Genomic DNA, 26,423 nt, shown 5'->3' on the forward strand with positions numbered 1-26,423 from the left:
AGGAGAGCAGAGGGACAGTGAAGCAGACCTGGAGATGTCCACAGCCATGTCAGATCTGAGGCACTCTAAATGGCACAAAAACCATGCCTGATAAACATAAATAATTAATTTTGTATGCAGATGAGATTTTTTTTAATGCAGACATTTTTCTTTGTCTCTCCATGTAGGAATGAACCAGGGTAGATTTGGCTTTAAAATCCCATTGTTACTAACGTTACCCTCAACTAGGGTCCTCATTGTGTTACATGTGTAGATGCATTTCACCATAACAAACCCAAGGTAAAACTCTGGCATGACATTAAGAATCAAGAGAAAAATTGGTTGATCTTTTTATTGGCTGTACAGTCATACAGTCTCCTGCCCCTCCCAAGACCCATCAACTCATGACTTCCATACACCCCCCCCCCACCCCCATATCATGGTATAAAACAAAAATAATAAAAGCATCAACCCCCCCAAAAAACAAATTAATTCTAAAAGCAATAACAAGAGCATAATATTTTGTTTCATTTTAAAACAGCATAATATTTTGTTAAAGCAGGATATTTCAGAGTGATCCCACCTACCCCTCTAACTAACATAGCGAGAGCACATGATTACATACTTGTGGAGATGGGAGTGGGGGGGGAAACAGAAAGATAAAACATGTTCAACAGCGGAATGAGCCCTGGTCTTCTATGACATCATCAGCATCTCGGCAGTCCCCACCCCTCACCCCCCACCCCTTAGCACACATCAGTTAAGAAACTTTAAAAAAATAGAATGGACTGAAAATGTATTTCATTTCCCAGGCATGATCATCAACATCAGGGGGCTTTCAGCTTACAACAAGGCTGAGTGTGTGGTGTTGGGTTTCAGGGTGTGTGTGTGTGTGGGGGGGCTGCCTGTCTGTAAGTTCTGAGCATGGTTCTACATGTGAGAAGACAGAGGGGGGACAGTGGTCAGTGTGAGCGCTAGCCTGGACAGGCCTCCTGACCTGGCATCCATCACCGGTCCATCATACTCAGGATCATCTCAGGAGTGAGATCCCCGTTGGGCGGAGCATCTGTAACAGACAGCTGGACTTCCTGAGCTGGCTCCGCCCCCTGGACCTCCTCTACCTGGATAGCCACACCCCCTTCAGTAGGTTCCACCTCCTCCGTCCCAGTCTCCTCCTGCAGCTGGTCCGACTGCTCAGCTCCCAGCTCCTTCTTCACTACGACGTCCTCCGCCGCGTCTGCCACGTTCTCCTCCACGTTCTCCTCCACACAGATGACGGCTGCTGCGAGCCACAAAATGCCACACAGTCTGTGAGCGTGCCAAGAGAACCCTTCTACGGCCCAACTCTGACACAAGCCTCTCCCCCCCCCCTCTGCTCAAAGTAACATATCTAACCAACTGGTGTACATAAACCAACCCTGGCCTCCCCGCTCGGTGAACTTACGTGGGGCAGGTTTGGCTTTGGGAGGGCGTCCCCGTTTCCTCTTGGCTGGAGGCCCCACGGGGGCCGGGACAGGGACCACAGGCGGGGCCTGCTCCACCTCCATCTCAGCCAGAAGCTCCTCCTCATCCATGTCATCCAGCTCAGGCTCTACAGGTGGACGGGATCACAGATCGACACTCAGAGCACCCCTCACAGACGCACGTGTGCCAAGTCATCAGCTGAATCTGATTGGTTCTCACCAGTGTCATCATCGTCGTCCCTCCTGCTGCGCATCTTCCTCTTCCTCCCCCGCCGGCCCCTCTTGGGAGGAGTCCCGTTCTCGTCAGACACGTCCTGGCCATTACAGGTCTCAGCGTGGCGCAGCATCGTGTTCTGTGGGGTGTAGCACGGACATCAGAGCACTGAGACCAGGACCTCGCCCATCTCCACCATGGTCAGGGGAAGTCGAAATGTAATAGTCATCCACTTACCCTGCGTGTGAACGTCTTGGCACACTTGCTGCAGACGAAGGCGGTGGGGATGAAGTTGGGGTCGTGGTAGCGTTTGAAGTGCATGTCCAGCAGCTGCTTCTGTCTGAAGGTCTTCTCACACTGGCTGCAGGCGTACGGCTTCTCACCCGTGTGGGTGCGTCTGTGCATGATCATGTGACGCTCCTGCAGGGTCAAACAGAACCCTCAGCGAACATGTTCGACAACCAGATGGGCAGCCATGCCCCCCACACACACCCCCACACACCTGTCTGCAGCAGTAGTCACACTGTTCACACTTGAAACGTTTCTCATTTTTGTGAGACTTCTGGTGCTGGATGAGGGCGTAGCGTTCGTGGAACGTAGAGTCACAGTAGCGACACTTCCTGCCTTGTTCAATGAAGGAATGCTGCTTCCTCAGATGCACACCTGCAGTGTACAAACACACACACAAACCAAACCGATTAACCAATGCATCTGGCTTTCTGGAGGTGACAAAGTAGGGTTGTGTGTGTGTGGGGGTGGAAAAGCCCACATGTCTCACCCAGGTCACTCTTGCGGGCGATGACAGTGTCACAGTGTGGGCAGTGAAACTTGGCCACGTTCTCTGTGTGTTTCTGCAGGATGTGCATCTTCATGGTGCCACTCTGGGTGAAGCGGGCGTGGCAGATGTAGCACTCATAGGGCTTCTCACCTGCATGGAGGGGGGTTAGGGTTAGAGAGTGTAAAATAAGAACATGTTCATCTCTGGGGGGTGTTTGTGTGCTCATGCAACTGTGTGTGTGTGTGTGTGAGACCAACCTGAGTGTGTCCTCATGTGCCGTTTCAGCTTGTACGTGTCTCTGCTAGCATAGCTGCACAGGCTGCACTGGAAGGGTCTCTCTCCTGTGTGAGAACGGATGTGCCTCTTCAGCTTACTGACCTGGACAACACACACCCGTTAGAACTTCCGGCAAGTTCCAGGAACACAAATAGGACAATCTGTCAGGTCTCCTGGGAGACCCAGGTGTGTGTACCCACCTCCACACTGGCGTAGTCACACATGGAGCACTTGAAAGGCTTCTCGTGGGTGTGTTTGTAGCGCCGATGACGCACCAGCTCTCCGCTGGTCACAAACGCCATGTCACAGTCTTGGCATTTATGAGGACGGGTGCCTGAGAAGGACACAGTTAGTTAGTGCTGAGTTTTCACATAGCTTCGGTCAAGACTAGCATAGGAAAGAAAGCTCTTCTGCAAGGGCTGACCAGACAAGATGGCTGGCAAGCCACACATATGGGTGTATGGGTGCTTGTGTACCTGTGTGTGTGTTGAGGTGGTTCCTCAGCAGCGTCACTGTCCTGAAGGCACGCCCACACAGGTGACACTTGTGTGGCCTCTCGTCCGTGTGGCTCTTCATGTGGCGGTCCAGGTTGGAGCGGCGAGGGCAGGTGTAGCTGCACAGCTCGCACTGGAACGTTTTCTTCACCCCTGGAGGAACATGCACGGAGGGGTTAGCACAGCAGCAATCTTCAAACCATCACAGGGCGACTAGGCCAACAGTAGGATGTATCTTAGCACATGTAAACACACCCTTCTTCTTGATCTTGGTGGGTTTGGGGGGCTTCATGTTGCCCACCACCTTCTCAGCATTGACCTCTGACAGCAGGCCCTCCTGCTGCTCCTCTTCAAAGTCGTACACAGACACGTCCATGTCACGTTCACCCTCTCCGTAGCGCAGACGACTCTTCTTGCCCTTCTTCCCCTTCCGGAGGCCGCCGGTAGGGGGCTGGTAGTCTGGGTCTTTGGCCCAGGCAGAGTCCTCCTGCTGGGGCTCGGCTGGCTCCTCCTCCCCCTGGAGCTCCTCAGCAGCCTGGAGCTCCTCCTGCTCCACTGTCTCCACCTCCCCATTGGCTCCAACCTTCACCACCTAGAACACACAGAGGGTCAGGCTCGAGGGGGCTCACTTCCACCTAACAGAAACGGGACTACCCCATTACTGCGTTATGTACTGCGTGTGTCAACAGCATCTCGGTCTGACCTGGAAGCCCTCGGGGAGGGGGAGAGTGTGGCAGATCATAGGCTCCGCCTCCTTGCTGCTAGCCTGGGCGTCCACAAAGCTAGCTTGAAGCTCCTCCACGGTTGCGGAGGTGACGGGCACCTGCACCAGCTGCAGCTGTCCGAGGCCCAGCGCCGCACCCGCCTGCTCCTCCATGTTTACCACCTGCAGCCATGGCAATAACATTGTTCAACAGCCCTGTTCGACCCTGCTTAAGCCATGGTTCAGCCCAACCCCTGACCCACACGTGATACTGACCTGTAGTGTGATGATCTGGCCATCCTCACCCCCGGTGACTGTCACTGTACCACTCCCCTCCAGGACCTCCGTCTTCATCTGCAGCAGGGTGGGGTCGAGAGCATCCATCACCATCATCTCCATGTTGCCCCCCACCTCCTCCTGGACAACCCCCTCTATCAGCTCTGCCCCGCCTGCCTCAGAAAGATCCTTATCTGCCTCCCCAAGTAGGGCCTGGGTGGTTTCCATGGAAACAACCTCACCCTCCATGGATGCCACCTGTGAGAAACAGAATAGTTAATCTCCACATCTAGAGGAGGTGGGTTGTTGTAGAGAGATGAGCCAGCAGGTCAGAAAAACTCATCCAGCCCCCTACCCACATCATTAGTGTGGAACAGCGTCTACTGCCACCCCAACTCTAACCCCGCACGAAACCCAGTTTTGTGTTTGTAACGTTACCTTGTGGTTTATAGAGGGAGCTCTCACCCACAACGCAAGTTCTATTATCAGCGGTGTGTGTGTGTGGGCGCTAGGGTGTCAGCAACGAAGCTACAACTTGCATTTGCCACAAGACTCAATATTTTGTGAAAGCTGTCGCTCGGAATGAAGTAGCGTTAGCATTTTAACGCAAGATACGCTGGGGCTTCGCATTAACATGATTCCGAGACCTCCTTCCGTGTTTACTCTTGGGAGCCATTGTAAAACGTTACAGTTACCAAGCTAACTTAGACACTGAGTAGGTAGCGATTATTATGTTTTCAGAATTCTGCCACATTGAATATAGATACATGTACGGATTGTTCAAACTGAAAGTTCGTCTGTAAAAACTAAATTATGTAGCATAACAATTTAACACTTAGAAAGGCAGGGTTTAGATTATTTCTTTTCAAAGCAAGTCTTTTAACATCTGGAAAAGTTATAGTTACAGTTGATATAATGTATCGAGTGAGATTGTACAGTGTATCGAGACTGAACTCGAAATGTTGCGCTTTCTTTCTAGAACCCGGAGACGCGGTTTCTCATCTCAAAAGAGGAAACAAAGGGCACGAGAAGATGGACGCCTGGCCTAAACAATCCCCCGAAACATTCGGCCATTATTATTGCCATCCATAGCGAAATAACTAGTCATATCTGTCCTAAAATACTATAAAATGGTAAATAATCTCCAACTTCTGGGTTATACGTTTTAGTGAATTTTCAATAACGATAGAGGGAGACAAACACCCCCCGCCAGTCGCCTGGACGCGAGCCCCACCGTGACACCTAGAGGCCGACGATAGCTCCTACAAAAATGCCCCCCTTCTCAAGGGAAATTCGTCATTTTACCTGCTTTGCAGTTTTTGTTTTCCCGTTAAATTAGGGGGAGAGCTCGGTGCTTGAATGGTCTTCTTCTGCCGACGGTATGGAAGCGTGCCCTTGCGCAGCGTCGTTAATAATCCTCTCCCGCTTTGGGAGAGTTGGCCTTTCACAAAATGGTGGCCCAGAGTAGACAACCGTGCATGCGCATGCAGGGGCCTGACGGGAACAGAGGGAGGGGGCTCACGGCAGTTGTGAGGTTTGGCTGTCTACGCGCCACTTTTGAATTTAAGCGCTTGTGGGCGTGGTGTCTGTACTGAACAGCTGTTCTGTAGCCTACGACAAATGTCTTTCTCCACATATCTTGCGTCACAATTTTTTTTATATTCAATACGGGAACATTTTTGTGTATATAACATATAAAATATTCGCGATGGTTATATTTCCGATTATAATGATTTAATATTCATTAAACTGGAACCTCCCTTCCCTTCCCAACTATACGAACGCACTCACGCACTTCCTGTTGTTCCGTGACAAAAGTCTGCTATGAGTGCTGTTGGCCATGGTCTCATGCCAGCCTTGGATTCTGTGTTATTACTGTGCAAGGTGCTATCATCTTATGCTACATACTCCCCACAGATACACAATGCATCATGTGTGAATTCTTGCAGTAAACGCGTTGTATCGTTTCTATTACTGAATGGTTGGTACACTACACTTATTTTATCTCTTCGCATGTGTTAGGTTATTTTATCCAGTATGTTCTTGTTTTTAATAGAAATGATATACATAACAAGTTAATCAATATGGTTTTATAATCAAAACTGAACATATGAGAACAGGAAGCATGACATAGGCCAACATTTCGTAATATGAAACAGTATATAGCTATTTTATGATGGACCATCTGTTAGTCAATCCGAAAATAAACACTGTATGAAAACTCTTGAGAGCTCACAATTCTCTCTGGTTGTCTTAAAAAGTCATTTCATTCATGTATTTAATGATATACTGTACAATCTTTCTATATCATCAGTCCAGGCACTTTCTGAAGAGTTTCTGTAGACAGACAAGTCTGGTTCCACTGTTGGGTTTGTGTGTAAATGTTTGTGTACATAAATGCATGTGTGTGTGCATGTTTTAACTTTGGATCAGGATTGTCAGCCGCAGGTGGGGGATGAAAGGCCATGTATCAGATTAAGCACGATCTCCACCTGCAAGATAGATATCGCTTGTCTGAGCTGGTAGTGGAATGACCTGGATGTGACCAGTGGTGTGAACCGCTTGGGGGTGGGTGGATGGGCTCTGAAATCTCTATGGTTGCAGGGCAGTAGTGGCAAGATGGGTGGAAGTAGACGGTTGTGTCTCTTCGTCACAGGATGCCTCCTCACCTGCTAGGGGCACAAACAGATGTTAGCTAACCGTTTGTTGTAAGACACTATAACCTCTCACTGTCTGCATAGTGCTCCAGCCCTCTCACCAAGCTTTGTCAGGTGCTCCTCCTCCTTTCCTTCCTGCATTTCCTCTTCCTGTTCCTGCATTTTCTCCTTCTGCTCTTTCTCCTCTTCCTGTGCCCCCTCCTCTTTCTGTTCCTCCTCCACTGCCTCTCCAGACTTTTGTTGACATTCCTCCCCTGGCTCTTGCTCCGGCTCCTCCTCGACCTCCTTTTCATCATCTCTGTCCTTATGGTTCACCTCCTTCCCATCCTCCTCCTCGTGACCGTTCTCTTCACTCTGGTTTTCTTCCTTTGGCTCCTCCTGGATGGAGGCCTTCAGGTGCTCTGTGTAGTCTACCTGTAGTGAAGGTACCACACAGCTGTTATCATCACCTTGAAAGGCAGGCCTGTCAGAGCTCAGTGACTTCACTTCCATGGCGATGGTCGTTACCTGTGTTGGGGAACTACAGTCATCCTCTATAGGGGAACAGTCACAGTTCCGAAATCCTTCAGGTGCCTCCATGAAGATCTCCAGCTCCTCCACACCATCACAGTCTGACCTGCTAGGTGGATGGGGGTAAACAGTGGTATTTAACACCCCTCAGTGTGATCAGAACAAAACAGTGATGCTGCTGTAATGCAGCAGAAATAGATCATGTTGTGATACAAACAAAGGGGGATTTCAGGAAGCCGTCATACTACTTTATTCCTTGTTACTCACACTTACTCTAAATTTTGTTGGTCTGCATACACATGCCTTTTCACCTCCCTAACACTGGGTGGCAGTATAAGTTCACACTAGAGAAACAAGCCCTAATTACCTATTCTTTTATCTGAATTGATATGATCCCCTACCCCCAACTAAACTGTGCACAGAGGGGTGACGTCTGGCGATGAAAGGATGAGAAGGAAAATGACCTCTCAGAATAGTTTTCACTCTGCTCTGCTTCCTGGTCCAGGACCCTTTCCTCCTCCTCTTCATCATCCATGTCAGAGCAGTTGAGGAAGTCAAAACTTTCCAGGGCGGTCTCAACCTCTTGACTGAAACTGGAGGAGCGACTGTGAGAACGACCCTGAGGAGAAAACAGCAGTGAATACATCCTGAATACAGAACTATCACTGTAAACAACAGAACACACACACAAGCACACTTACTGTCAGTATGTCTTCTGGTTGCCTTAATTCCTTTCCCAGTTCTTGTGATTGAATTGATTGGTGGTCATCTTTGGGAGATAGCCCTTCCCTTAGCTCCACTGTCACTGCACTGTTGCTGGTCCCAGATTTAACATCAACTTCAACTTTGGCTGCAGCCTCTAATTCAGCTGCAGCATCTATTGCAATCTGTATTGCTGAGGCAGGGACCAGATCACTTAGGGCCCCACACTCAGACAAGTCCAAGGCTTCAGGCTTCAGGACAAAACAGGAGGCCTCAGGATGTGTTTGGCCTGCCTTTTCTCTGGTTAAGGATGAGCTAGATGTTTGAGCTAATGGCCTTTCAGTCAACGTGGAGTCTTTTCCAGTCTCATTGATGTTGCAGAGAGACCGAGAACACTGTAAAATTCCGTTTGGCATTGCCCACTTCCCTGAGTCCACCTCTCCAGACCCTTCCGCGCTGTCACACACCTCGTCCTCCTGATTGGAGGAGAGTGAAGGGTTGGAGGAACTTGATTGGCGAGGGGTGAAGGAGATTTGTATGGTTGGTGTGGTCTGCAGAGTGTGGGAAGCCATCATCCTGTGGGCTTGATGACCCATGGCGGGGCTGGACGAGTCGTCCGAGGATTCTGAGGAGTTGGACCAGACGGTTCCATTCTCCAGCTCTCCCTGTCTCTTCAGCAATGACTACAGAGAAGAACATGGTAACCATGGACACAGGAAGAGGAGGGAAGAAAGGGGCCAGTGCGCATGTGAAAGTAGGTGTTTGGAATTGTAATAGTAAACATCCAGTAAATATTGAATCAAAGCTAAATTTGAAGTGACAGGTATAAGGGTCTTATTCTGCTTCGCTGCTTAGAGATGAGACCATCCGACTGAAATGAAGGAGCTATTCCTGCTAAAGGTATTCATTTCATCAGCGTCTGTAACTAAGGAGGACAGAACCTTGTTTACTAGACTCCATTGCTTTACCCGTCATAAAACTACAAACTACACAGCACTCCATCTCTCCTACTGACACAACACCCCATCTCTAATACAGACACAGCCCTCTATAAATACCCAAACCAGTTTATTGTACCAGAACAGCCACACTTGTACTCCTACACACCAACTGTTTGTGTCTGAATTTGAGGGTGGTTCTGGTGAGGTCACAGAGAGGTGGCGAGAGATGGTCAGTCCACTTGTTCCGACGGAACATTTCCATCAGTGAAGAGTGCTGCCCCGCTCTGCGCACAGCTCTTCAACTCGTTGAGGAAGAGGAGGGTGATATTGGACCACTACTCAACCACTAACAGACAGCTACACGGGCCACAGCTATGCTCATACACGCTGTTGTTCACACTGCCACTCACCCTCTCACATGCATCCTCACACACACCTCTCTGATTGCCGCACACATCTCTCCTACCGTTAAATGCTCCACACACACTCCTTCCAACACGGTCACACACATCACTGCTAGCTCTACAGAAACAGCAGCCAGGGAGCAGCTGAAACAGAACAAGCCAGTCAAATCACACTAATCACTGTGGGAAGTAGTTATCAACAACAAACAGTTAAACCAGATCATTTGATTCAGTATCCAACTGCTTCTGAAGCCAGTAGGAACCCCCTAAAATAAACCTAGGGGGAGGAGGGGCTGGCAAGATTGGTCAGCAACAGAGCAGGCATTGGATAATCTACCGACATGTGACTCACATAAAACACCTGCTCCCGCATTGATGGTGTGTCTGGAGGACTCTGATTGGACAGGAACCGCTTGGAGACAGTGCTAGCGGAGGAGGTCTGGTCATCTTTATCGAAAGGGCTGAGCAAGTGAGAGAGAAACAGAGAGCGAGCCTTCAAATCAACCGTTTGTGCTTTATCAACCAAAGAGGGTATAGAGAGAGTCAAGTAATGATGGAGGGAGAACAGTGAGACGAGTAGGACAGAGGGATTTTAGATAGAGAGAGAAAGAACAGGTTAGTTACCTCCAGGTGACCTCCAAGTTCAACTTGACCGTTCCCAGGTTGTTGATATCCACGGCGACCGTCTGCGGCAAAGGACAGAACAGCTCCAGGGTCTCGCAGGACACGCTTCCCACCACCACATGATTAGCTAAGCTCTTCAGCTCCGTCACCTTAACAACCACAACAGGTCAATCACAGTCAGACTGATTGAGATGGGAGGAGATGCACAGATTCTAGTTGTTCAGAGCACTAGTTGTCGTCTATATCAGTTTATTGATGACCCAGCAGTGCCTGCTGTCTGTGTTAGGTTGTTTAGAGTCAGCTTTCACCTTGATTGACAACATCTCCGTGACGAGGGGCAGGAACACATATTCCTCACTGTCCCACACCTGTCGGCTGCCGACTTCCACTCGGCCCCGCAGCCGCCATCGTTGGCGGCCAAAACGCATCAGAACCTGTAAAGATGCACACCATCAAAACCTGCAAGAGAAAGCTGTGTGTGTGTGTGTGTGTGGTGTTCTCACCTCATACTGGTCTCCTGCACACAAACGTGCAAAACCAGCCAAACCTGCAACACAAGAGGACAGTTACACACAGAATCGCCACCCACACAGGGACTAACCATAACCCTGTGTGTTAGCAACTGAAGGACTCCAATCCCAGTCCTCCAGACTGGACTAGGAGCAGATGACTTACCCTTCATCTTGATATTAAATTCTCCCATCTGGCCTTCTAGCTCACACTCCAAAGAACACATGTGCTGCAGATAGAGAGAGTGAGAGATGAGAACGATTATTCATTTATCTCTCTTCCCACCCCTACCTCAGTGTACAACTACTACTTCTAGTACCCCCCCACGTCCCCCCACCTCAGTGTACTCCCGGTAGCCTCTAGTAGCTTCACTCAGACTCTCGCGGGCCTCCTTGCTATTGCTGGCAGAGTTGAAGGCAGCCACCATCTTACTGGCTCCGTCACGGAGCCTTCGCTGCAGACAGTACGCATCGTACAGCTCCTCCACCTGAAACACAGCAACAATTACTGGGACTGACCAGTTCAGATGGACAACACTGTCTAGACAGTGGAGGAGCCAGGCAGGGAGCCAGGCAGGGACTTTCAGAATGGGAGGAGTCAGACTTCAGTTGTCAGAATGGGAGGAGTCAGACTGGAAGGGGTAGAGGGGACATGACTTCATACCTTGCTGAGATGGAACTCCAAGTGGCGCATGAATCTCTCTATGGCTTTAACTTGCTGCAACACAAACACAGAACTATTAATACTGCGTTCTGCATGATGTTTAAGACTGGGTTCTTCATTATGTTTAATAATAGGTTTTTCATTTTTAACACAGTCTGACATGACCTTGGTGTGAGACTCACCTTGTCCAGCTCATACAGGAAGCCCTGACAGAATAGAGGGGAGAGGGGAGAGGAAAGGTAACTGATAACAGCACATGGCAGTTGTGTCCCATTGTAATGCATTCACAATGTGGAGGTGTGTAGATGTGTATTTGTGTGTGTATGTGTGTGTGTGTATGATGTGTATATGTGTGTGTGTATGATGTGTATGTGTGTGTATGATGTGTATGATGTGTATGTGTGTGTATGATGTGTATGTGTTTGTGCTCTCACCAGCCGTCCATTCCGCTTGCTCTCTCTGATCTGCTGACCTAGACTGTCCAGTTCCAACTGGTGCACCTGCAAGTAAGATCTGCAACAGAGCACCAACACATCACTTCCTGTTTTCATGACGATGGACATTTCCTGTTCGTTTGCTACAGATGACCCTTCAACCACAACAACTTTGAAGAGAACGCTGCAGTTTTAACATGAGAGGGTATATGTGAAGCCTGTGTATGTGTGTGCTTGTGTGTGTGTTTGTGTGTGCTTGTTCTTACTGCAGGCCTCTCCGTAAGGCAGCATACACCTCGTCCAGCCTCTCAGGCTGAGGTGATTTTGGAGGCGGGTTCTTGGTGGACCCTGTAAACATCCTGCTTCCTGTGGAGGCGTGTCCTCTCAGACCATAGAGTGCTGCACAGAGGAGGGAAACCCATAGCACCATGAGTCACTACTACACTAGAATAACTACTTTTCACCCTGCATTTGAGTGTCCTGGACCACTAGCACGACATGATATTAGGTCAGTGAGTTGTTAGTGAGGAAGGGAAGAAGAGGAGGAGGGCTTGTGATGTCACATCTTACAGGAACATGTGTGTGTACTCACCTGTAGTGTTGAATAATGGCTTTGACTTAGGGGGAGAGGGGGGGGGGGGGGTACAGAGGTAGTTCAACACATTTCAACCTCCTAGAACCAGAGTAGAAGAGGAGGTCATTAGACGGGACACATCTCTTTCACTTCCTCCGTGCTCCTCCGCCCCCCCTCCCCCGCGTACTACCCGGCTTACTTCCCTCTTCTCAGATCAGAGTACAGTTGGATGAGCCCCAACCAAAGAGATATGGAGTGAGAGCAGACAATTGCTTGAGACTGAGGACAAAGACTGTGGCGCCCACCCCACCACCTTTGTAAGGCTGATGTGTTGTGATCAGAGTAGCAAGTCAAATGTGTGAGCGAGCCACAACAATCGGACTAGAGTAAATGAACACAGCCTTCCACACTAAACCCCACCCACACCCCAACCATGAATGCAGGAAGTCTCATGGCAGACTCTACACAGGAAATTCTACTGTGGAGTTTGGTCCAGGAATATAAAACCATCTGTGCGTGTGTCTATAAATGTGTGTGTGTGTGAGTGCGTATGTGTGCACATGTAAAAGGGATATTCTTTCCCCCATACAGACTTGTCCATGCCTTATAAAGCCTGTGTGTTTTCAGAGTTTTCAAAACGAAGCCAGAGAATCCAGCGAGACAAACACAACCAGAAAAAGCTTCCTGAAGGAGGACTCCACCCATGAGGCCATGCAGGAGCACTGTGTCCTCCATGACCAGGGTCCTACTAATATAACATGAGGACCTGGATCAGAGGTTAAACCAAAACACAGGCCAGACAGGGTTGTACCCATCTTCTGTGTATGGGTTGAAGGCTTCACTGACCAAATAACGACTCAGCAGGGAGATCAATCCTTCCAAACTATGAGGCTGGGAGCCTGAAAGACTGTGTGGCTGAGACGCTGGGAGACTGGTCACCATTTAGTCCAGGCGTCCAGTTAACAATGTAATCCTGAAGGACCCTGAAGATTATTCTGAGGTCGTCAAGGTGAAATGATGATAGGGTGAGAGTTGTGCTTATGGTCGACCAACTGTATCCTGTGTAGACCTATGTATCCTGGGCTCTGTAGGTAACCTATGTGTGTATCCTGTGCATGTACCCTGTGTACATTGTGTATGTACCCTGTCCCTTTCATCCTGAGGTGCTGTGTGGCTAATGGGATCATTAGCTATATTAATCCTCTCAGCAGGCCGCTACAAGACAAAGAGCAGATTGTGAGCATTACCATAGAGCAGTTCCCACACACTCAGCAGGCTAGCGCGTGAGGAGCAGGACATACACAGACATGTACACACACAACTCATAGTGTCAGATAATGTCATAACCATCAAGTTGAACATCATAGCTATGGACATCTCTTGCGTAAAAGCAACTATCTTGGCAACCGGACAAGATGTATGATATGTATTAATTAAATGAAATCATGTGCAATATCTCATCTGGATAAGAAGGGTCCTGAGACTGCCTCAGTGTCTCTCCTGTCTTCTTTTAAAGCCCATTCCATGCACTTTCCTGCAGAGGGCATTGGTAAAGACATACCTTAGAACAGATTGACAGACACCCACTGGTGTGAATCTGTGAAAGCATATTGGATTAGAGATTATGGGATTTGCCAGCAGTCAAAGACGGACAACTACGCAGAACAACTCAATCTGAGACTGACCCAAACAGCACAAACTGTACTAACTGTCAAAACCAAACAGACTCTTCTATCGTTCTAAAATGGGGGGGGGGGGGGGGGGGGGGGGCACAATTGCACACAAAAACAAATATACCTTAAAGTTTATATAAGGGACTTCTTCTATAGGCTTCTAGATACAAATAGCATATACATTCTGAAGTAGCCTCCAAAAACGATGTGAACTATTAAAGAACAACACAGAAACGATTAACTAGTTGCAGTCATTGGGTGTCATGGATTACATGGCAGACACTGATGCTTGTATAATTCAATCACTCAAATAGTTAAACAACGTAGCCTATCCAACAACTAAAAAGGAAACGATTTTTACCGTTATGCGGGCTTCATGGCTAAAATCCGATGATTCCTTCGCCACTACTCTTCTCGAAACCTCACATCCAATGTCCCGACGCTTTAGAGATTAAAAAGTATACTATTTCACCCTGGGCGATGTTCTTTTATCTTGACACGGATTCCAAACTCTTTTTTTTTTCTAATGTCACACTGTCGCTCTTTTGTCGTTCTCTTCCTCGGCTCCAGCTGCCTCTCCTCGCGACGCCAATGGACAAAAAACCCTCCCCAAGAAAAAGGAAAAGGGGAGTGCCAGTCGGGTTAAAACGGAAAAAGATTGTCTCCTGTTGCATTTATCCCGTTATTTGCAAGAGGGGACGTGAACAGGCGTTTTTCATAAACATCGATGACGTCTCAGAACTCATCCTCAGTGTTATGTTCTGGACATAAGCAAGAGGTCTTGCGGCCCTTAATAACTCCAGTGTTAAACTATAGAATCAAGAAAGTAATCGCTCTCTCTCTTCGGGGTTGGCTTGAGGGTGGAGCGGTGGGTGAAAATGTGTAATAATGTTGGAACATGTGATGTCTACACATGGATGAGCCATATTGTTAGTCCCTTGTCCGCCTCACGTCGGCATTGAGGGAGTTATGTAAGTGCTGTGAGTGGTGTTGGCGAGGGGTCTCTATGTGTGAGCGGTTATAGTTCTTACCACTAAATTATTCATCATGATTCTGATTAATACGTCCCCCAGAGCATAAAGCAGGATGGCAAAGTTTCTTTGCTGTGCTGTTTCCATGACAACCCAGCATGAGGCCCCTTAGTTCTAAATATAGAACTGTTTCACTGTTTTCTATCCTTCTCAAGCAATCTCGGCTTCAACATGCTCCTGTTTCAAGACCACGAACTGTGATCTCATTCTAACTTTTAAAGATCACAAGCAAGAGAGGGTACCTCCAGTGAACAAGGACATACAGTACACCACTGAATGGAGAAAGAGCTACACAATAACTTTCCAAATGCAGGGCTGCCAGTGGACACAATGCTGCACTACTCCCAACTCTTCTAACTCAAATCCAGTGGTTCTGATAGTCTAGGTGTGGGTCTGTGTCTAATCAGTAAACCACACACACAAACTGTTTTCTTGTGTTAATGAAAAAGTCTGCTCCCATAAACCACTCTGGCAGGGTGGGGCCCAGCCCACGAGAGAGAGGTGTGTGGTGGGGAGCTCAGTGACCCTCCCAGGATCCCACAGCTGGGCCTCGGCGCTCCTCTGGAGGGTAGGGGGGGCCAGCCTGCCAGCCCCATCCCCCCCAAGCAGCATACATCAGGCCAGGGATGTTTATTGTATTGAAGCTTCTGGTTCAGTGACAACTAGCAGGTAGAAGATATTCCACCAGGGCCTTAAGAATGAATCAGTACGGCTGCTAAGATCCTCTATAAGTAATCGGTAAAAGTACAGACCCTCTATCCATCCCAAACTTACATCTGTTTTTTCAAGAAAACCACAGAAACAAACCATCTTTTCATGAAAACCTTTTTAATGGCATGGAATAAAATGTCCATTATTTCAAGCATCCAAGCTGATTAATCCAGAACAGTGTTTTTGGAACATTCAGGCCTCGCAGCACCCTCTATTGCATTAAAACATTACTTTTCACACACATTTTCAAAAAGCACATTAATGGTTAAAAACAGATGATGAAAAATCCATAATGTGTCTTCAAAAGACGCTTCAGGTTGTTATGGTGAAGTTCTTCTAGAAAATTAAGACACAAAACATGATGGTCGTGGTCACGGTGGCATCCCAGTAAAGTATGATCCAGTGTTCTGTTCTCACCTGTAAGTGGAGAGGCTGCTGCATCCCTCCTCCCTGCAGCTGCAGGGCTGCTGTGAGCCCCCCCTTTAGAGCCTGGTAGTCTGGCTGGGCTTCATACTGAAGACCCATTACCTCTGACAGGTAGGCCTCCACAGCTCCTGGTCACACATACAGCATGTATACATTCTGACTTCACAATAAAAGCACAATCATCAAGTTTTATGAGCTGGAATAGTGAACTGACTGGAGGCAGTCTTCTTTCCGTAGCAGTGTCTGATCAGGCCTGGGATGTCCTCTGTCCACCTGATGGCCCCAGGGTCACACAGAGGGTTAGGGTCCCAGCGTCAATATGATAAACCTGTATAAATGAAGGTTCCACTGAGCATATCACTAATCATGTCTCACCTCTGCTTCTCTGTGGCCACACGGGAGGGTGTGTTTAGGAGGGAGCTCCAGGGCAGCGCCCCGGTGAGCCAGTGGAGCATGCAGTAGCCCAGAGCCTGGAGGTCACTGCGGCGGGACGGGCCTTCACATGGAATAACACACTTTAAAAAAGACTCAGAAGAAGGGTTTGCTCTCTGAGTATGTTATTGTGTTAGCTTAGCTACTAACCTGCTCCTTTGTGGGAGTCCAGGCTTATAAACTCCAGGGCGCCCTCATGTGGTGTTCTACTGCCTTCCCGGTACTCCACATGTCGACCACCTGGACAGTACCTGAAAGCATGGCCGTACCCTGCGAGATACACCTAAACACACACACACGTCTCAAACATATCATCCTTTCAGATAATAAACATACCTGCAGTGCTATACCTCTAATACTCAACCTCACTAACCTGTGTGTGTCCTGCTGGCTGGATGAAGATGTTTTCTGCCTCAACGTCTCCGTGGACATACTCGTTCTCATGGATGAACTCCAACACGTCCAGCTGGCAGACGAGGCAGACCGGGGTTAGAACATGGCTTCTGATACCAGAGTAGAGAGGGAAGCACTAACATTTGCATTAACACTTAGTTTCAACACTGCCGGTGCTTCTACATGTTATCAATGTCTACAGTGCCCACTTGGTTTGACAAGTATTTATGTTAATTGACTCGACCGTATGTGTGCTATGCTGTAATGTCCTACGCTGCCCACAACAAGGAGCTAATGCTAACCAGAGCCACTGCAGACTATCCAAAGAGAGTTGAAAATACGTCTTTCTTCGTCTACACTACCAGGCAGGCACACTCATGCTGAAGTGTCCTTTCAGAGCTCCTCTCCAATGAGAGGGCTCCAGTACTCACTATTCTACAGGCCAGCTGCAGCACTGCTGTCTCAGACAGGAGCCCCCCCTGTTCCTTCAGGACAACCTGGAGCGTCTGGCCCATGCTGGGGACAATCAGAAACCTACGAGGAAACACAGCACAATCACATACACATGCATACAGACCCTTTGGATTTACACAGGTCCCCTACATTAGACAAACTCATACACACACCTGTAGATTTCTGCATGTAGCCCAAAACCCACACAGGACGGAATCCCAAGGAAGTCCATCTTAGTGCGCTTCATCCATTTGTCCACTGGGGGGAGACAACATCATTAGTGAAGAAACCTCAGGAAAACAGACCCAACCTCTTCAAAGCACATGTCCTGAGCCTCACCAGATGTGGGTTTTGCAGCTCTCTGAAGGAAGTTCTGCTCATTAAAGATCCTCCCATCTTTAGGCCCCTGTGTAGTAAAGATATAGGTGAAGCAACAATACTGACACACACACAGCAAGCTGCACCTTGCACTCACCAGACCTGGCTGCACTCTATAGTCAGCTCTGTACTCACCAGTTTGAGGACATGTCTGCAGTCACCACAGTGGATCCCTGGCCCGGTCTGCTGGACTGGAGACATGGAGAAGAGACTAGTCATCAGCATATCTACAGACCCATATACACTAACACTCTGACCCTTGAACTTCCAAGTACCATAACCCCTGCTAATACCAGAACGTTCCTAATACTAGTACTATAGACCAATTTTTTGTTTGCAAACACCCGGGATGTGCAAGCAATGTGGTGGCAGAAAACAGGGAAAGGATAGCATTTATAATGGCAAAAGGACCACACGGATAATACAAATAATTAGATTTAAAAAGACCAAAAAGGTCAAGAACAACCTTTAAGAGAGAAAGCGATTCCCAATTGATCTGTCACATCAGAATTTAGATTTGGGTCACGAAAGTCTTAAAATTTGGGTGAGAATGTTGCCCAGTAGCCCGCATTGTCTTAGGCAGCACCCAGTCTCTTTGGTCGCGTCATGTCACAAAGTTCATAATGTTACAGTTCAGTCAATTCTACATCAAAAGTTTTAAACCCCAAAAAAGTCATTCAAGAGATATGGGAATTCTGTTTTCAGCCAGCCGGTTCGATTATTTTTGTGATTTCTGTAAAACTGGCAGTCTGAGTGAGACTGCGTCTCACGGAATACTGTGTTGACGTTAGTCTCAGTTGGACTCGGGTCGCTCACTGGCACAATGTTGTATTTCACACCACAAACGTCAGGGAGGACTGCCTTTTGTAGTTTCGGATTTCTTTAACCGAGCCTGTTTCATTCGTCATTTGCCTGAGAAAGCGACCTCCATTAGCCAGGCTAGTTTTGCCCCATCACTTGGTCAGGCTATTTAAAGGTATCGGGCTCAAGTGAATTTTGTACCAAAGGACAAGTACCTCAAAAAGTTTATGTCAAGCCCTGCAATCCAGTGGGCAGAGATATATGATGACCTGATCGACACCAAGTGTATTATACCCGGGAGAAGTTCGTCATTTGCAACTGACATGCGCAGTTGAGCCTGCTTGACAGTCGTGTGACATAGGGTGAAAATTGGTCTATTTGACCTCTGACCTGCGTATATCAGCTCTGGCTCATTCTGTCCCAACAGCTTTGCCAGCCGCCACTTCCTGCCTGTTGTGTCAATCAGTTCCTCCCCTTCCTGCAGAGGCTCCACAACACACGTCCGCTTGGCCTTCTTCGTTTTCCCCTTGACTGTGATCACACACACACACGTCAGGTCATACACATATAAGGTGGGGCTTTGAGCCATGTGGTGGTTGGTGGTAGCTGGGCTCACCAGCAGCAGGGGACTTGAGCGTGGGGGAGGAGACAGTTGGAGGATCCTCTCTGGTGGGGTTCAGTGGTGGGGTGACAGCTCGCCTCTTCCTAAGGGTCAACACAGGCTTGGGGCTCTGATCTGTCAATAGGACACACAACACTTTCTGTTCACTAGAATGAACTTAAGAAGCCAGTTGGAGAAGGCAGCTTAAGCTGGTTGTCATCCTGTTGAGACTACTACTGTGGTAGCTATGCTGCTTTAACCCAAGCCCAGCACTCTAGCATAGGTTAATGGTATTAGGGAGCACTGGATTAGACGGGTGAACATCCCTCTTCCTTTACCTGTTTGCCTGGGAGATGTTATGCGAGGGGGCGTGTCCACAACACTGGCTACATCTTCTACTTGGCCTGGGGGAGTGGACTTACGGGTACGACGTAGAGCTTGGCGTGTGGACACTGGGCTAGGAACAGAGCAAACCACACCTGCAGACATTCCAGAAAAAAACATCTGTTCGTTCGTTCATTCTGAACCCATCAACCAATAGTCCAATGAACCCAGCTTAATGTGCTCCCCTCCTGCCTGCAGCAAACAGCCCTACCTTCTCCAAATGTACAGTACTGCTCTGAGGTAGCAGGTGTGTTAATGCTGGCTGTAGCCGTGACACCGCTGACGGTGATTTGAGAAACCCCAGAGGTGGCAGCTTCCACGGGGTGGTCCACGAGAGTTGGGAGCTTCTCCCCACACGACGGGCAGAATCTGAAGCCAGGCTGCAGCTTAGAGCCACACTGAGGACAGAAATGAAGGAGCATTCTACAAACAAAACAACATTGAGGTTATTCCATCGAATTTCAAGTCCAGTGCCTCTATGGAAGGATAAAGGTTATTTCCGAGTGGAATTAAAGTCTATTGGCTAAAGCTAGTTTCATTATGGGCAATATTGGTATATCCGTATTGATACATCTGAGAAAGACAGCTAGCTAACATTTGCTCTACCATGGCATGCACTAGCTACTACTTTCCTAGTTCGATTGCCGTCTTCTATTCATTTTAAGGCAACAAGGTAATGGAGATATACTTTCTTCTGAATTGTATAATATTTCTACAGGAAAGCTGACCTGAAGATGTAGGAATAAAGGAAAGTTTCTGAACCGTTCTAGACCCCAGAACGAAATGAGATTTAGTCACGTGACAAAAACATTTTCTAAGGGGAGCCTAAAGGCTGAAACTTAACGTAACACGCCAAAGCATTAATAGTTTCGAGATTATTTCAAATTTTAGAGTGATATCAGACAGACATGACAGGTCACATTTAATGAACTATTAATGAACATGTTTCGTACTACCTTTCTTCTCATATTCTTCCCACACAGATATAGATGGTAAACATGTAAAACATGTTTATTTAGATTTTTTATTGTCTATTTGCATTTTTTATCTTACTGTGTGTTTGCATTTTGTTTGCTCAATATTCATCTTCGAAACCACAGAAGTCATGTATTGTACAATCCACAGACCTACGAGCAGTGAAACCAACAGCATGAAAGAACCCTCAGCAGCATTCTGGACCACAGCAGTTTGAGATGATGAGGATATGTTGGATTCTAGTTTTTCTCCTCGATTTATGTTTGATTATCAAGCGCACAGGTAGGACACTTGAGGAAATCAAACAATTAATATTTGCAACAAAACCTTTTTAAACAAAGCATGTTCAAATGTTCATTATATTCCATAACTTGTTATTACAAACACCCTGGGCCTGTTCCATAAAGCAAGATTCTATTTTTGCTTTACGTATCAGGCTCTGATCACTCCCGAGCCCCGACATGTATGAAGTTATGCACATGTAACTACAGAACTTCTGAAGTGTATAATAGGCTCACTCGGATTAATGACTTGGATCTCTGCTATAATGATGGAATGTTTCAACTTCCATATGCTTTTTTTATTTTGTATCCCTATTGATGAATGTTATGTTCAGCTAATGATAATCGCTACTCTGTTTCAGCGACTGACTCTCTCGAGCAACCTTCAACGCTTTGCGTCTCCCAAGGTTTATTCATTTTTTTCTCTATGAGATTTCCTGGGGGTTTATGTTGGTTTAGGTGCACTTCAATGGGTGTATGTAAAGCTTTCTGTGACATTGCTGGGCTATACAAATACATTTGATTTGTTTTTGATTAACTGCTCTAAAAATTCAAGTGAAGCTCAGTATCTTTATGCTTTCTTTTTATTCTAAGGTTTAGCATCCAGCCCATCTGACTCTCCAGGATGCTGCTTTACTCAGAATGAGATAAAGTGTCAATGCATTCTTTCCCCTGACCTTAATCTGTGTGGATGCTTAACTTACAAATGGGTTCAAGGATCTGAATCATTTACTTGTGATAATACTGGTAGGTTTATGACTATTTAAAGTATAATAATTTTATTAATATTCATTATGTTTATCGAAAACCTTTTATCCTTAGATCTTTTACCTTAATATTTATGTTCATTTCAGATATGGTTAAATGCGAGTGGTTCGATGGGAACATAACCTACTGGATGATCAAACCAAAAATTGACAGTTCAAACTGGATTAGGGCAGGCCCATATTGTGCAGAAAATAAATACAATCCCTGTACATGTATATCAAATAATACGATTCCAAATGAATATGACTGCAATCCACAAAGTCCTGCCTACAGTCAACCAGGTACAGTCAGTTGTAGTTTTATTATACACTAATCAAAATATCAAAACACATTCAGTCTCAGGTTCAAATTGAACAAGTTACAAAATTACTTTCATCCAACAAAATAGAATGTTGTAAACAGGATTCAAAAAAGAAAAATAGGCAAATGTTATTTCCCAGATGGATGGTGTTGAAAGCTTCATAACATCTCGTTTTCAGATACCACCAGATGTCCACCTACTACTCTCCCATGTCCCACCACCCCTAACAACCCTTTCACTTTGACCATCTGTACCACACTTACCACCGTCACCACCCCTACCACCCTCACCACCCCTACCACCCTCACCACCCCTACCACCCTCACCACCCCTACAACCCCTACCACCCCTACCACCCTCACCACCCCTACAACCCCTACCACCCCTACCACCCCTACCACACCTACCACACCTACAACCCCTACAACCCCTACCACCCCTACAACCCCTACCACCCCTACAACCCCTACCACCCCTACAACCCCTACCACCCCTACCACCCTCACCACCCCTACCACCCTCACCACCCCTACCACCCCTACCACCCCTACCACACCTACAACCCCTACCACCCCTACAACCCCTACCACCCCTACCACCCTCACCACCCCTACCACCCTCACCACCCCTACAACCCCTACCACACCTACAACCCCTACCACCCCTACAACCCCTACCACCCCTACCACCCTCACCACCCCTACCACCCTCACCACCCCTACCACCCTCACCACCCCTACCACCCCTACCACACCTACAACCCCTACCACCCCTACAACCCCTACCACACCTACAACCCCTACCACCCCTACCACCCTCACCACCCCTACCACCCTCACCACACCTACCACCCTCACCACACCTACAACCCTCACCACCCCTACAACCCCTACCACACCTACAACCCCTACCACCCCTACCACCCTCACCACCCCTACCACCCTCACCACCCATACCTCCCCTACCACCCCTACCACCCTCACCACCCATACCTCCCCTACCACCCTCACCACCCCTACCATCACTGCTACCACCTCTTCTGGGATCCTATCCTCATCCTCTACCACAGAGAAGTATGGCCCCACCCTTACTGTGGAGTGCAAGATAAACAATTACACCGGAATGAAACTCCATGTTTCTGCAACCATGGTAACACTACAACATGGCTATGAACGATGTAGGCATATTTCTGAGTTAGCACCACTCAACCACTATTAAAAAACAACATGGCTGAACAAGCACCACTGCTGCAGAATAACACCAGCGCTCAGCTCCTGTCTTACTGCTATATTGAATCACTAAACTGTCATACACCTCAATCTTCCTGAACCCATAATCAATCTTGAATCAGAGTACTGGTATTTGCACGATACATGATACTGTTATATATACACATATATGTGTTATCAACTGTCCGCAGATATCATTGAGCATCTTAGAGCCGGAAGCTGACCTGCAGGTGGACTTACCTGCTGACCTCTTCTCAAGGCTGGACCCAACACTGGCCAACAACACTGTGACCTTCAGTTTCACTGTGAACAACACTCCACCTGCCAGTCAGGTGAGTTCACACACACACAAACTAAACACATACACATGTATTTACACATAAAGCCCGTACAGACATACTTAAACGTTTTCCCTCATATTAAACACACAGAAAAACACACTGTCCCTATCTTTTTCTCTAGACTACAGAGGGACATCTCTACAACATCACCTTTGGTGTTGAGGTTGTGAACATTACCATGTCTAACCTGTCCACACCATTCAACATGAGCTTCAAACAGACCTATGGCAAAACGGTAACTATTGGGAACATGGGCAGTTGGCATAACTTGATGGCATTCATATGATTTCTGAGCTTGCTAATCTTTATGCCGTGGTGATCTTCCTCAGGGGAATGCAACATGTGCTTACCTGAACCAGACAGGTAAACATATCTACATACATGAGAATGTGTGAATGTCCATTATGTTTAAATACATATATTAAGTGTCTGAGTCCCTCATATAGGGAGCTGGGTTCCTGATGGCTGCCACACCCTGACCCTCCCAGAACACGTGGTCTGTAGCTGTAACCACTTCTCCCTTTTCACCCTCATGGTATGTTGTCCTTTTCCTCTGTTCCTGGAAACTAGATTTGCATGTTCAGGACTGGATCTGTTTAGGACATTTGCATGGGAGTCATCTGAAAGTCCTTTATGACAGACATATTATTCATCTTGGTGCCAGGACATTTTATTGCACTTTTGTGTTTCCATTTTAACGTGTTCAAACACTTGACTAAAGGTTATGTCTAGATGGTAACACATTGTGAATGACGGCTGATGTTCCTGGCTCAGATCCCTGGTCTTGTCCCGAGTAAAGAGCACGCTCAGATCCTCAGAACGCTCAGCATAGTGGGAGGAGCCATCTCTGCCTTCTTCTGTGCCCTTACATTACTGACACACTGTCTGCAGCATGCGTGAGTCACCTGTGAATGAAGACCCAATTTATCTTTCCTAGACCACAAAGGATTTCAATCTTGTCCTAGTGGTTGGTTGTGTGGGTTCATAAACAGAAGGTTCAGACCCCTCATCTAGAGTTTCTCTCCTTGGCTCTCAGGAGCCAGGCGACTGACAAAGGCATAGTGATCCACCTCCAGCTGGTGGGCTCTCTGCTGCTGCTCAACCTGCTGCTGCTGGCCAGCATGTCCCTTGCCTGGGAGGACTCACTGCTGTGCAAAGTACTGGGTGGCCTGCTGCACTACGCCCTGCTCACCTGCTTCTCCTGGATGGGCCTGGAGGCCCTGCACCTGTACCGCCTCCTGGTGCAGGTCTACAACATCTACACCAAGCACTACCTGCTGAAGATCAGCCTGCTGGGCTGGGGTACCCCTGCTTTTTATTCATTTATCCTGCTGTTCATTCAATCAGTGAATCACCTTGACATTTGTTGACAATTTAAAGTATACTGTATAAGTTAAATCTATAAACATCTATATTTAACAATAGAAGTTATGCGATAATAACAAACCCCCTCCCATCCCCTCTCCCAGGGCTGTCAGGAGTGGTGGTGACAGTTGTAGGAGGGGTCTGGACCCCATATGGCCTGAAAGACGGCATGTGAGTTAACTGAATACTTAGAGTATCACATACATGAATTTCAGAAGTCAAAACACTATTTGGATTCAATGTATGTCTGTCTCCCCTCACAGGTGCTGGATGACAGCTGATGTGGTTCTGTACTGCTCAGTCCTGGCCTATCTCATAGTGGTCTTACTTTTCAACGGAGGAATGTTCATCTTCATCATGACTACCATGTGTAGGATTCGATCTGGGATATCCCCCCTGAAGAACACGAGGAACAACAGGGCCTTCTGCAGCGTCCTTGGCCTCACCTGCATCCTGGGCCTCACCTGGGGCCTGGGCTTCTTCTCCATTGGCTACACCAACTATGTCATCCTCTATACCTTCACCATCCTCAACTCACTGCAAGGTAACGATCCCATCCCTCAAACAGTATTAAACCACTTAGCAGTTACATATTTTAAATTTGAGAAATTGTAAAAGGTGATGGAACAACCCTGTGTAAGTGAGAAATTGCCATTCTAAACAAGATCAGTCATTTGATGATGTCACTTACCTTGTTTGCACTTTTGTAAAGCTCTCTCTTGGAAGTCGCTTTGGATATAAGCGTATGCTAAATGAATACATGTAAATATATAATGCAAAACTGTTACTTTCCGTGTAATTTCCTGTTACCTGCAGGCTTCTTTCTGTTTCTGTGGATTTGCATCAAAAGACGGAGAGAGGGAAAGGAGCACAGAAAATCTGTTATAACAAGCCAGGGAACGCTCACAACATCAAAGCCTCAATGAAATAACTGAGGCCTCCTACAGGTTGTGTTGAAAACTACAATTTAGAGCACAATTAAAGGTACAAGAGGTAAGACTTTTTTTTTTAAGTGTCACTTTAACATGTTTAAGCCAGTTAGGCGCTCTGAGAGTTCTTTAGCCACTTATGGAATTTCTCATTTTAGAAATGGCTGGAACAAGATAGCTTGAACATAATTGGCTGTAAAATTTGGGGCGCTCCAAATATTCTTCATTGACATTACATATTGTACCTTTAAAGAAATTATTATGTTTTCAAACTGATTTAGCAGTTAAATGAGCAATCAACGGTTAGTGTAAAGCAATCAAATACTTTCAAGCATTTTGTTGTAAATGTTTTATGTCAGTATGATCTCTTGATTGTTGCACTGTCCTATCATTTGAATGATATATAATGTAATTTTAGTTGGGATTGGTGTTGCACTGTGCCTGATAAAAATGGACAGTTCCATGGCCCTTACCACTGAAATACTGTTTACTTCTACTCCTTGATTATCTACAGTACTTGCTACTATTTGTTATTTGTATGTCACTTTGTATAAATGAACTAAATGAATACAATGGAATATAAAAATGTGAATCTACAATGGTAATAAAGCTAAAACAGGACTTCTGTAAAGACTGATAATAGTGATAGTATGCCTTATAAGTATGACAATCGAAGAAGCTGAAACAAGCAAAAATAAAATGTATGAGGTGCCATTGTTTAAAACAGATTGGTGGAATTTGTTTGTTTG

The 26,423-nt window shown here is 47.0% G+C and overlaps 4 protein-coding genes and 1 long non-coding RNA gene across 17 annotated transcripts; 2 read left to right on the forward strand and 3 right to left on the reverse strand.

Annotated features, from left to right (window-relative positions):
* Positions 1 to 494: 494 nt before the first annotated feature.
* Positions 495 to 5,717, reverse strand: LOC124481507 (transcriptional repressor CTCF-like). 3 transcript variants are annotated; one of them, XM_047041488.1, is made up of 13 exons: positions 5,489 to 5,717; positions 4,184 to 4,441; positions 3,908 to 4,090; positions 3,460 to 3,796; positions 3,187 to 3,357; positions 2,911 to 3,044; positions 2,692 to 2,812; positions 2,435 to 2,584; positions 2,159 to 2,319; positions 1,894 to 2,076; positions 1,663 to 1,795; positions 1,424 to 1,570; positions 495 to 1,258 (listed from the first exon to the last, which is right to left on the reverse strand). In XM_047041488.1, exons 2-13 carry the CDS (start codon positions 4,430 to 4,432, stop codon positions 987 to 989), a joined length of 2,241 nt encoding a protein of 746 aa, XP_046897444.1. In that variant the 5' UTR covers positions 4,433 to 4,441; positions 5,489 to 5,717; the 3' UTR covers positions 495 to 986. The 3 variants fall into 3 exon arrangements, with proteins under 3 accessions (XP_046897444.1, XP_046897441.1, XP_046897443.1); XM_047041485.1 differs by having other exon boundaries at positions 495 to 1,261; XM_047041487.1 differs by lacking the exon at positions 5,489 to 5,717 and adding an exon at positions 4,622 to 4,713 and having other exon boundaries at positions 495 to 1,261.
* A 541-nt stretch (positions 5,718 to 6,258) lies between these two features.
* LOC124481506 (rho family-interacting cell polarization regulator 2-like) lies at positions 6,259 to 14,659 on the reverse strand. Of its 9 annotated transcripts, XM_047041484.1 has the most exons (17): positions 14,237 to 14,658; positions 12,221 to 13,736; positions 11,895 to 12,027; positions 11,629 to 11,707; positions 11,377 to 11,400; positions 11,195 to 11,248; positions 10,869 to 11,018; positions 10,697 to 10,760; positions 10,525 to 10,568; positions 10,330 to 10,455; positions 10,022 to 10,170; positions 9,750 to 9,858; positions 8,052 to 8,735; positions 7,752 to 7,969; positions 7,348 to 7,459; positions 6,942 to 7,254; positions 6,259 to 6,855 (listed from the first exon to the last, which is right to left on the reverse strand). In XM_047041484.1, exons 3-17 carry the CDS (start codon positions 11,984 to 11,986, stop codon positions 6,776 to 6,778), a joined length of 2,298 nt encoding a protein of 765 aa, XP_046897440.1. In that variant the 5' UTR covers positions 11,987 to 12,027; positions 12,221 to 13,736; positions 14,237 to 14,658; the 3' UTR covers positions 6,259 to 6,775. The 9 variants fall into 9 exon arrangements, with proteins under 9 accessions (XP_046897440.1, XP_046897434.1, XP_046897432.1 ...); XM_047041478.1 differs by having other exon boundaries at positions 11,895 to 12,301; positions 14,237 to 14,659; XM_047041476.1 differs by having other exon boundaries at positions 11,895 to 13,736; positions 14,237 to 14,659.
* Positions 14,660 to 15,698: 1,039 nt separating this feature from the next.
* vrk3 (VRK serine/threonine kinase 3) lies at positions 15,699 to 20,309 on the reverse strand. Of its 2 annotated transcripts, none has more exons than XM_047041785.1 (15): positions 20,214 to 20,309; positions 19,697 to 19,908; positions 19,440 to 19,580; positions 19,117 to 19,236; positions 18,891 to 19,031; positions 17,835 to 17,890; positions 17,661 to 17,727; positions 17,495 to 17,579; positions 17,300 to 17,402; positions 16,849 to 16,941; positions 16,626 to 16,758; positions 16,419 to 16,539; positions 16,258 to 16,316; positions 16,035 to 16,171; positions 15,699 to 15,953 (listed from the first exon to the last, which is right to left on the reverse strand). In XM_047041785.1, exons 2-15 carry the CDS (start codon positions 19,905 to 19,907, stop codon positions 15,930 to 15,932), a joined length of 1,491 nt encoding a protein of 496 aa, XP_046897741.1. In that variant the 5' UTR covers position 19,908; positions 20,214 to 20,309; the 3' UTR covers positions 15,699 to 15,929. The 2 variants fall into 2 exon arrangements, with proteins under 2 accessions (XP_046897741.1, XP_046897742.1); XM_047041786.1 differs by having other exon boundaries at positions 15,721 to 15,950.
* LOC124481651 lies at positions 19,915 to 22,137 on the forward strand. 2 transcript variants are annotated; one of them, XR_006957678.1, is made up of 6 exons: positions 19,915 to 20,158; positions 20,611 to 20,742; positions 21,104 to 21,148; positions 21,336 to 21,488; positions 21,596 to 21,790; positions 21,989 to 22,137. It is a non-coding gene; the product is annotated as an uncharacterized LOC124481651 (long non-coding RNA). The 2 variants fall into 2 exon arrangements; XR_006957677.1 differs by lacking the exon at positions 19,915 to 20,158 and adding an exon at positions 20,383 to 20,477.
* A 637-nt stretch (positions 22,138 to 22,774) lies between these two features.
* Positions 22,775 to 25,893, forward strand: LOC124481765 (adhesion G-protein coupled receptor G5-like). The gene is made up of 10 exons (XM_047041969.1): positions 22,775 to 22,987; positions 23,231 to 23,371; positions 23,502 to 23,615; positions 23,710 to 23,743; positions 23,827 to 23,915; positions 24,155 to 24,276; positions 24,417 to 24,682; positions 24,850 to 24,916; positions 25,009 to 25,289; positions 25,562 to 25,893. Exons 1-10 carry the CDS (start codon positions 22,973 to 22,975, stop codon positions 25,669 to 25,671), a joined length of 1,239 nt encoding a protein of 412 aa, XP_046897925.1. The 5' UTR covers positions 22,775 to 22,972; the 3' UTR covers positions 25,672 to 25,893.
* The last annotated feature ends 530 nt before the right edge of the window (positions 25,894 to 26,423 follow it).

This window comes from Hypomesus transpacificus, chromosome 19 (assembly GCF_021917145.1).
Source record: "Hypomesus transpacificus isolate Combined female chromosome 19, fHypTra1, whole genome shotgun sequence".
Taxonomy (NCBI): domain Eukaryota; kingdom Metazoa; phylum Chordata; class Actinopteri; order Osmeriformes; family Osmeridae; genus Hypomesus; species Hypomesus transpacificus.

Bases quoted from the DNA above. Each gene is read 5' to 3' on its own strand.
- LOC124481507 (XM_047041485.1), bottom strand. From the start codon at position 4,432: ATGGAGGGTGAGGTTGTTTCCATGGAAACCACCCAGGCCCTACTTGGG. The intron at 2,813-2,910 runs GTGGGTACACAC...TGTGTTGTCCAG, and splicing joins GTGACTACGCCAGTGTGGAG to GTCAGTAAGCTGAAGAGGCA. The intron at 2,320-2,434 runs GTGAGACATGTG...TGTACACTGCAG, and splicing joins CGCCCGCAAGAGTGACCTGG to GTGTGCATCTGAGGAAGCAG.
- LOC124481765 (XM_047041969.1), top strand. The intron at 23,744-23,826 runs GTAAACATATCT...TCCCTCATATAG, and splicing joins TGCTTACCTGAACCAGACAG to GGAGCTGGGTTCCTGATGGC. The intron at 23,916-24,154 runs GTATGTTGTCCT...TTCCTGGCTCAG, and splicing joins TCTCCCTTTTCACCCTCATG to ATCCCTGGTCTTGTCCCGAG.
- LOC124481506 (XM_047041478.1), bottom strand. From the start codon at position 12,058: ATGGTGCTATGGGTTTCCCTCCTCTGTGCAGCACTCTATGGTCTGAGA. The intron at 10,171-10,329 runs GTGAAAGCTGAC...GTGGTTGTTAAG, and splicing joins CGGAGATGTTGTCAATCAAG to GTGACGGAGCTGAAGAGCTT. The intron at 9,859-10,021 runs GTAACTAACCTG...TCACTTGCTCAG, and splicing joins AACTTGGAGGTCACCTGGAG to CCCTTTCGATAAAGATGACC.
- vrk3 (XM_047041785.1), bottom strand. From the start codon at position 19,907: ATGCTCCTTCATTTCTGTCCTCAGTGTGGCTCTAAGCTGCAGCCTGGC. The intron at 19,032-19,116 runs GTGAGCCCAGCT...GTGTGATCACAG, and splicing joins GCTCAAGTCCCCTGCTGCTG to TCAAGGGGAAAACGAAGAAG. The intron at 16,759-16,848 runs GTTAGTGAGGTT...GTGTGTGTTTAG, and splicing joins AGCCAGCAGGACACACACAG to GTGTATCTCGCAGGGTACGG.